Source organism: Eleutherodactylus coqui, chromosome 3, assembly GCF_035609145.1.
Source record: "Eleutherodactylus coqui strain aEleCoq1 chromosome 3, aEleCoq1.hap1, whole genome shotgun sequence".
Lineage (NCBI taxonomy): Eukaryota > Metazoa > Chordata > Amphibia > Anura > Eleutherodactylidae > Eleutherodactylus > Eleutherodactylus coqui.
Window position 1 is genome coordinate 174,614,034 of NC_089839.1, and position 9,632 is coordinate 174,623,665.

At 47.9% G+C, this 9,632-nt stretch overlaps 1 protein-coding gene across 1 annotated transcript; it reads left to right on the forward strand.

Moving 5' to 3' along the window:
* Positions 1-755: 755 nt before the first annotated feature.
* On the forward strand, positions 756-7,859 carry PDE12 (phosphodiesterase 12). Its single transcript, XM_066596566.1, has 3 exons — positions 756-1,967; positions 5,381-5,459; positions 5,555-7,859. The coding sequence occupies exons 1-3, from the start codon at positions 789-791 to the stop codon at positions 5,995-5,997; spliced, it is 1,701 nt and encodes a 566-aa protein (XP_066452663.1). The 5' UTR covers positions 756-788; the 3' UTR covers positions 5,998-7,859.
* Positions 7,860-9,632: the final 1,773 nt, after the last annotated feature.

A 9,632-nucleotide genomic window follows, 5' to 3' on the forward strand; every position in this document is an offset into this window, starting at 1 on the left:
TCACGTTTCCATATTTTGCACGCACATTTCGGCTAGGCAAAAGAAAACCGCAGCAGCTATACTTTTTTTTGCACCAAAGATCTCCATAGAAGTTAATGGGTTTCAGCATAAATGACCGCGCAATATATAAGGAGATGCGCAATTCTGCTGGAAAAAGAACAGATTTGGAACTATAATTAGCCAGTTCAATCGGTGCGCCTAGTTTGCTGTGCAAATGAACGTGCCCTGCGGACGGAGGAAGTGCAGTAAAATACGGCGATACGCGTGCAAGAAAGCATACAGTTCATCCTGCAAAAACCCCGCGCCGAAATGCATGAAAATGCACATACACCATGGGAAGAAGGCCTTAAGGATGCAGGAAGGCACCTGTTACATGCTGGTCCAAAAACCGGCCTATTAATACATATTTAGTATTGTCCTAATCATACTGACCCACAGAATAAAAGGTTATCGCCATTTTTGCCGCGGTGGGTACACTGTAGAAACAAGATGGCGAAACTGCGCTTTTCCCCTTCGCATTCCACTTAGAAATTTTTTTACGTTTTTCAGTACAATAAAAACTTCCACTGAAAACCACAATGCAGCCGCGCTGAGAGGAAGATTACAGTTAGGATCTTTTTGGAACTGGGGAGGACAAAAGGAAAAGAAAAAAATAATAATCGCACCGCGCCGCGTCCTAGGGGGAGCTGGAAAACTCTGCCAGTCCTTGTGGGGTTAACGCAGCAGCACGTGGTGCGCCCGGCCGGGGAGGGGTGACCCGGCTCCGGGTGCCAGCAGAGGGCGGTACAATGAGCGGCGCCTCATCGCGGCTGCTGAGCGGGTTGCTGCGGCTCTGCGGCCGGCCGGGCGGTATGGACAAGGCGGTGGTGAGGGCCGTCCCGTCCGAGGCCAAGCTCAGCATCTCCCTCACCCTGTCCGGCTCCCAGCGGCAGCTGCAGAGGGACCAGACCGAGGCGCTGGGACGGGCTTTAGCTCGCATCTCCGCCAGCGCCACCAAGACCAAGAAGCGCAAGGAACCGCCGGCCCCGGGGCCTCCCGTGCGGCTCTTCTACCGGGGCCAGCCGGTGAACGAGGCCGCCACCAACGCGGAGGCCTGGCAGGACGGCGCCGAGCTGCTGGTGGGGAACCTGCTGTACCGGGTGGAGCGGAACCCCCCGATGTGCCACGAGCTGGACCTGCCCCGGCACGTCATGGCCGGCTTCCCCGTCTGCCCGCGCCTGCGGCTGGAGTTCGCCGATGCCGAGCACTCGCTGTTCACGTGGTACAAGCAGCAGCCGCAGGCCGCGGAGGAAGCCGGGGACTCTCCTGGGAGCCCGGGCCGGCAGCAGTGGGTGGAGGCCTGCCATGAGCGCGTCTTCACGCCGGCCGTTGGGGATATCGGCCTGCGGCTTAAGCTGCGCTGCACGCCTGGAGACGGGCAGAGACTGGGGGAGAGCCGGGAACTGGAGGTGGACGGGCCGGTGGAGGCCGGAGCCGGGGCCTGTACGTTCGACGAGCGGCACCTGTACACGCAGCGGCTGACGGAGGAGCCGGTGATCCGCACGGTGTCCTACAACCTGCTGGCCGACGTGTACGCGCAGACCGAGCACGCCCGCACCGTGCTCTTCCCCTACTGCGCCCCCTACGCCCTGGAGCTGGAGTACCGCCACTGCCTCATCCGCAAGGAGCTGAGCGGCTATCGCGCCGACCTGCTCTGCCTGCAGGAGGTGGACCGCACCGTCTTCTCCGACAGCCTGGCCCCGGCGCTGGAGGCCTTCGGCCTGGACGGACTCTTCCGCCTCAAGGACAAGCAGCATGAAGGCCTCTCCACCTTCTACCGCCGTAGCCGCTTCCGCCTGTGCAGCCAGCACGACATCCTGCTCGGGGAGGCGCTGACCGCCGACCCGCTGCACCAGGAGATGCTCCAGCGCTTGTCCTGCTACCCGGCCGCCAAGGAGAAGATGCTGCAGCGCTCCTCCGCCCTGCAGGTAGCGGCGGGCGGGAAGGTCACTACATGGTTTATGGCTAGTGTGGGGGAGTGACTCGTAGCGACCAATAGCATTGCTGCTTGCATCCTTGTGCAGGTTAGGAGCCGCATTCTGATTGGTTGCTAAAGGCAAGCACTGAAAATGGTGGGAAGTGGAGCTGTTGCCCATAGCAACCAATGATGTTATTGCAAAGGGGCTCCTAAGCTGTAGTCTCACTGGTTGCTATGGACAACTGTACTAATGCCTCTTCACTAGTTTGGTCCCTCATAAACTGTAATTAAAGGCTTATTCTCTGTACAGTTCATCAGTAGTTGATGGCCCGTCGCTCAGTCAGTGGGAGCCCTGGCTTAACGCCTGTTGAAATTAATGGAGCCCTGCGCTTCTCTTCAGCGACCTCCTTCTCTTGTGGTCCTGTCCTGGTCATAAGAGAAGTGCGGTGCTCCCATTGACTTCAACAGGAGTGAAACCGGCGCTCCAACTTCCTGCACTGACCGCTGGTGACGACGTCCGGCCCACTGTCGGCTCTAATATGGGCAGCGTATGATACACTGTCCATACGTGACAGGTAGTGATTTCATACGCATCCCTGCTCTGAAAATAGCGGGAAATAAAAAAAATCACACTGCACATGTCCGTGATCGCGTAATTCCCGAGCATGCACAGTGCGATACACAGCCCATACACGGTCTCCGCCGGCAGAACGTATAGGCTGTAATGTGTACAACCCTGCGAGAGACATTTACGCTACATGCGAACACAGGCCTCATCCCCGCAGCAGATTTTTTACAGACGCAATAAGGACAGCATACAGCACCACTGATTGGTATAGTCAGACGGGTTTTTACGTATGTTAAAAAAAAATCGCAGCACATCCTATTTTGGTCAGAATTCCGCGGCGGAGCCCGTCACGGCGCCCTCCAGAGACCCCCAAACTTATCTGCGGATCTGGCGTCCTCGCTCCCGCATGACGCTTCGGCGTGACACGCCGCCCACGTCACATGACACGCCCACCGCGTCACATGACGCGGCCGGCCGTGTCATATGACGTGGTAGGCGGAGAAGCGGTTTCACGCTATCTTCCACTGTGCTACAGCGGAGGATAGCGTGACGGACGGGCTTCCATTGACTGCAATGGAAGCCGTCCGTGCGTACACTCACGGCAAATAGAGCATGCCGCGGGTGAGGACGGGTGATTTCATGGTGCGGAATTCCGCGGTGGAATTCCGCACCGTGAGCCCTGAGCTATTAGGTTCAATAGAACCTAATAGCTGCGGGCAACGCAGTGGATTTCCGCCGCGAATTACGTGGCGGAAATCCGTCCGTGGGAAGAAGGCCTTAGAGTGACTACCCACTACAGTTTTTTTCACTGTGAAATTCGCAGCGTTTTTTTTTTCTGCAGGGGTCTACGGGACTTGTAATGTTAAAATTGCGATCGCGCAAAATCGCAATTTACCACGAAATTGCGATTTTGCGCAATCGCGATTTTAACATTACAAGTCCCATAGACCCCTGCATAAAAAAACGCGAATTTCGCAGTGAAAAAAACTGTAGTGAGTAGTCACCCTTAAAGGGATTGTCCAGGACTTTTACTACTGATGACTTATTCTCGGCTTAGGTCGTTAATAGTATTCTGTACTGCAACGGCCTGGTTTGGTACTGCACTGTAATACGGACAGCGCTATTTGCTGCTGGCTCTTTCCACACTGACAGTGGGCTTAGCTGATCAGTGGGGGTCCTGAGTGGTGGGCTGCCGCCAACCAACTGTTGATGACCTATCCTGAGATTAGCTCGTCAGTAGTAAAGGTCTTGCACAGCCTTTTTAAAGGAAAACACTCCAAAGAATCCAAATGTGATAAGTGCTTGTATTATAGTTAAGTAAATGTTTCTCACAGTTTTTACAAAATTGATTGGCTTTGGCAAGATAATAAAAATGGTGCAAAAACAGCAACAGACACAATAAAGACTACTCCCCTAAATGTATCGAAAAGGTCATTTACACATAATGAGCATCACACAAAATTTGATCAGCCGGGTCTGTCTACTTGATGTTGTAGATCCTTTTTCCTTCACGGTTTTGTTGTGGATCTGTGTGAGGGCGTATTCTCGCGGCTAACACCCTGTCCGATGTGTGGCACACTACATCTATTGGACAAGACTAGCACAGCAACTTGTCAATGGACTGACTATCAGTCCAAGAGAAACACTGCTCATGTGAATGAACCCATAAAAGCAAGTGGGTTCTTTTCCCATGCAATTACAGTTCTATCCGTCTTGTAATCGAAAAGAACTCGCATGGAAAAATCACCCATGTGATTGCTCCGTAAATGATGCTATTCTTGTCGTCAGTATGATGGAACACTGACGGAACTTCATTATACGTCAAAAGTTGTACAAAGGATCCACTACAGTGCTCCGGCTTCCGTTAGAAGCAAGCTATAGTGTAGCAATGAATAGAAATGAATTGCAATGCAGTTTTCTGTGTCTTTTTTTTTTTTTAAATCTCCCTTGAACAATGTCTGTAAAAGAAAAAAAATATAGCTGTGTAACAATGATCCCAGCCAAAATTGTGTGCAATGTGAGTATTGCATCAATACCTGATCATGATTTTATGATTCACTGGGGTCTGACTTCAGTTCATGGTGGTTTATTACCAGCTAGAAAAAAAATTTACAAAAAGATGGTCATGGAAGCCTGAGGGTACATTCACCAAATGGTGCACCTTTGCCACGTATTTCAGCCCCTCGATTAAAGGGGTAAAATGCACAGTGAATCTGCACCAAAATTCCTATCCAAATCCGGATCATTTGTTGCGGACTTGCTGTGAAATTTTTGGCTGCCGCAAATTTGCCACATGTGAACAAAACTTTATAGGGCTTAACTTAAAAAAAACCCTATTGGGGTATGTGCACATGTGGGATTTTAGTGTGTATGTACACCAAAATCTGTAGCAGATTTATCCTCTCAGTTGAAGGAGTAAAGTCTGCTGCGAATGCATGTCAAAAACCGCACAAAATGGTGTGAGTTTTGCTGTGGGTTTTTCAGCTGTGGACACGCCATGTGTGAACGCACCCTTAGAGAAGTCTGAATTTATAGGGGGGTGATCTGCATTCCGGAACTTCATCAATTAGCTAGACTGATTGTCTCTTTGGAGAACCTGTCATGATCACGGATGGCCTGTTGCCTTCAGTGCAGGGATGTTTAACGACTGCTTCCTCTACAGATCGAAGGGCTCTTGGCAGTAGGACACCCCATGAGGAGCTTATTATCAGGAGACCCTGTAGCAAAATGGGATTCTCTAAAGAAATAACCTAGTCTATACAGTTGTGAATGAGTCTAATTTACCTCATCTGCTAATTTGCGATAAATGCTTGATTCTGTGAATTTTAATTTTTTTTTCTTCTGTAACTTTCTAGGTGTCGGTCTTTGAGTCCACGACTGATCCTTCTAGAAAAATATGTGTGGCCAATACTCATCTTTACTTCCACCCAAAAGGTGAGTAAATGAGCGCTGTTCCTGTGGAACCCTCTTCCATCTTGGTAGCGAGATGAACTTTTAATTGAAATTAACTTTTTTTTTTTTCTTTGCAGGTGGCAACATCCGATTACTTCAAATCGCCGTTGCATTATCTCATGTCAGACATGTGGCATATGAACTCTACCCCGGTATTCCAGTCATCTTCTGCGGGGACTTTAATAGCACTCCTTCCACTGGTATGTACAGCTTTGTAAGAGATGGGACCATCTCCGAGAACCACGAAGACTGGACATCTAATGGAGAAGAGGAACAATGCAATATGTCTCTTGGCCACCCTCTCAAACTGAAGAGCGCCTGCGGGGAGCCCGCCTACACCAATTATGTGGGTGGCTTCCATGGCTGCTTAGATTATATATTCATTGACTGTGATAACTTAGATGTGGAACAAGTAATTCCCATGCCAAGTCATGAGGAGGTCACCAGTCACCAGGCTCTACCTAGCGTTTCACACCCCTCCGACCATATAGCTCTTATATGTGACTTAAGGTGGAAGTAGCCATGTTTACAGATAGAGATTAAATGTACTATTTTTATGCTGCTGGTACTAACCGTTCACCATAAAACATCCTCAGCATTGCTCTTGGTCTTCCTTTTATGGAAAAGGAGTACAATGGAATTAAAGTTTCCAACAACCGGAGAGTTGGTGAATAAGCGTTGTCTGAATGTGCCAATGGCTGTCGCTGTGACTGGCGAAGAGTGTTTGGAATTGGGGAAGAAAAACCTGATGTCACTAAATTTCCATTTCTCAAGTAAATTGCTTGCCAGGATTCCCAAGATGGACATCTCAGATGCACATTGCATTGCTGGTGGTAGCTCTACAGGGGAGGTGGCTGCACATGCCCAAGGGCTCTCTGTCTTAGTCAATGGGAGATCTAGAAACAGCTGAGTCTGTATCTCCCATTCACTACAGGACAGAATGCACTCATCAGGTAGAATGTACAATACATGCCGCATCATTCCAGTCCGGCGCCTCCTTTCACAATAAGCAGGCAGTCATTCCGAAACTGAACAACGAATGAGGAAGCAAATGAATTCTTGTTCGCTGTTCAGTCGGGAATGCATTTACACCAATCAAATTCCCTGAACGATTTATTCGCCCGTGTAAAAGGGCCCTAAGGCTACATTCACAGGGCGAGCGCGATGTCTAGTTCAGAAACTCATTCGACTATCAAGCTTTCCAACGTGTGTTTTTCACAGCGATGCGAGATGTCAAAAAGGCATCGCTTCTGTGAAATTGCGGTCCTTCAGCGGTTGTTTCACGCATGTCAGAGGATCGCAAGTGTCCCACATTGCTTTCAATTAGAAACCTCGCACTCGCATGCACATCACACGGCATGTGAGCGCCATGCAATGTCTTTTAAGGTCCCATCGGAAACAGTGGGTGAGGTGATGGAACATGCCACACATTTTTATTGCAGCATTCAAAAGAATGGAGTTCTTAATTGTTTGGGTTATGTGCGTCTCACAACACACAAAGCTCGTGTAAAATTCTCACCTGTGTGAATGTAGCCTAAGGCTATATGGACACGAGTGGGTTTTTTTTTCCACACAAGTTCTGTCCAATTCCTAGATGGACAGAAATGGCGCAGGAAAAGAACCCATACACTTCAAGTTTTCATCTCAGAACAAGTTAGAAAAACCGCTGTATTTTCTACCTTTGGGCAATTTTTGTTAAACGGGTGATTTTTTTTTAATGGCAGCATGATACGCATCACACTCGCATGTCCTGTGATTTTTCATGCAAGTGCGATATGTTAATCGAGGTTACGATGGGGACCACATAAAAAAAAAAAAGCAGTAAGTGCAGAGCAGACAGAAATGTGCGCTAAAAGTGGAATGGAAATGGGTCAGTTTTTTTTTGTACAATTTATCATGCGTTTTTGCGCTTTTTGTTTTTGTCTGATTTCCACCTTTTCATTGCAATCGGTCTTTTACATGTGTAAAGAAAAAAATAAGACTTACAGGATTTGCACTTTATTTTTTTTAAGGGACCCCATGCTTACATGCAATAAAAACGGATCACATTTGCATCATGTGACTGCAATCCATTTTTTTTAAATGTACCCATGTAGTTGAATGGGTGACTTTTGTCAAAGTAATTCAAAAATAGGACATGCTGGAAATTGCCTATTCCCTGTGTATTGCGGCCTTTTGGTAGTGTTTTTGCGCAAGTAAAACATAAGCAGGAGGGACCATTGTTTTGATGAGCAATTATGCAGCTTTCTGAGTATTCGCTGTATTGTCGCTGGCCCATTACTGCACATAATACACCAAAATAGGACGGGCTCTGTATTTTTTCACACAACCAAAAATTGCTTGAAAAATACACAGATGTGAATAAATCATGCTGCACAATTACACCTGTGTGAGTGAGCCCTCAACGTGTTAGGTCAGGTAAAGGGGTGCAGAACAGATTTCAAAATGTCTGTGATACATTCTTATAGCTAAGTTGCCACCCTGAACACGCGGTCCAAACTGCAGGCGTGATGTTATGGAGGAGCCGATCGATACACTGAACCTTTCCCCATTAAACTATAACTTGTATTCTATGTATTTAACCCTCTGCTTGTTCTGGGCTGAACCATCCAGTGGGCGGAGCTATCAGTGATTGACATCTGCTAGTATGTAGTGTCATAGAGATAGCTCTGCCCACTGGACAGCTGAGCTCAAAAGAAGCAGGAATATGAACAAATACAATTTATACTGAATCTTTTCCCCATAAACCGATCAGTCCGCTCAACAACTCCAGCTCTATAACATCATGGCTGCAGCCAATCCAAACGGGAACCACAATTAGCAAAGCCTTCATAGCTCTCAGAGCTCCTTTTGGCTCAGCTTATGTGAAACCAGGCGATATCCTTGTGCGTTGCATGCCGCTATAAGCGCAGGGTTTGGTTGTTTAAAATTATGGGGCTTTCCAAAAGATTTTATGACTAGCAGTCGTGGCCTCCTTTGTGTATTCCAGAAGTAGTAAAAGAAAGAACAGCTAAGCTGTGATTGGTTGCTATTGACAACAAAAATTACAGGGGAAGTAGATGAGGTTTCAATTTTTAATTCCGGCAGTATTCGTCGCCTGGAGCTGAACAATCATGGAAAATGTCACTGAAATCAGACCAGAACTGTAGATATGTATACGACAGACAAACAAATAGCATTATATATATGAAGATTAGAAACCTCATTTGTAAGGCCTCATGTCCACGGGTGGGTCTGATTCTGTGGGCAGGAGCCCACTGTGCCCGTGGCCCTTTTACTGTTCTGGGTTTGTACAGGTCTTCTGCATCCCGGCTCCATCTTCTTCCTTCTGCACGGCAGTTGTGTTCCAGGACACATGTGCAGTAGGGGGTTTTTCTTTTTAAAACTCCCGCTTTCCCACAGGATCCACAGCACTTCTGCAGTGCCAGTTACAGCTGGAGGCCGTCCCTGCAGAAAAATCGAACATGCTGCGATTTCTTTTCCAGACCACAAGGTCTGCAAAACAAATCCACATTACTGATTTGGAGGCCAACAGCCCTAAGGCTGGTTTCTCATCTGTACCAGAACCTTAGGTTGGAAGTTTCATCACAGATCTGACACAAAATACCAAATAAAAAGTGCTGCATTATAACCAGTGGGGTTTGTCTGGCAGCGGGCATTCCCCTTTTCCTGCTCCCTGGGTACAGGTATAAAACCACCCTAAGGCCACTCTCATACAGGCGATTTCAAATGCACCCCATCATTGTAATGGGGGGTAGGATGTGTTAAAAAGCACTTAAAGGCTCGAAAATAAAACAGTGCCAAAAATAATACTGTGTTCAAACGCTAGTCTGAGAATCCCCACTGAAATCAATGGAATTGTTGTACAGCACTCACTAACAGGGTGAATGCCGCAGCGGAGACAGCGACATAATTGACATGTCATGGATTTGAATTCTGTAGTGCAAGTGAAGTTTCCCCACAGGCTTTGTAGGGCTTATTCCAGCAGCATGTGGCCATAGCCTTAGGGTACCCATCGGTAGGGGCTGAATACATGAATCATTATCTGGAAATGCAGCTTTTTGAGGGCTTTCAAAGCCTGTACCCCATTAGTAGCCGTGTGGCTATAACCCCAGTAGTATGATATTACCATTGGAGAATTCTTAGATTTCTTTT

Excerpts from the sequence above, each read along its gene's own strand:
- PDE12 (XM_066596566.1), top strand. The coding sequence starts at position 789 with ATGAGCGGCGCCTCATCGCGGCTGCTGAGCGGGTTGCTGCGGCTCTGC. Across the intron at positions 1,968-5,380 it reads AGCGCTCCTCCGCCCTGCAG|GTGTCGGTCTTTGAGTCCAC; the intron begins GTAGCGGCGGGC and ends GTAACTTTCTAG. Across the intron at positions 5,460-5,554 it reads TCTTTACTTCCACCCAAAAG|GTGGCAACATCCGATTACTT; the intron begins GTGAGTAAATGA and ends TTTTCTTTGCAG.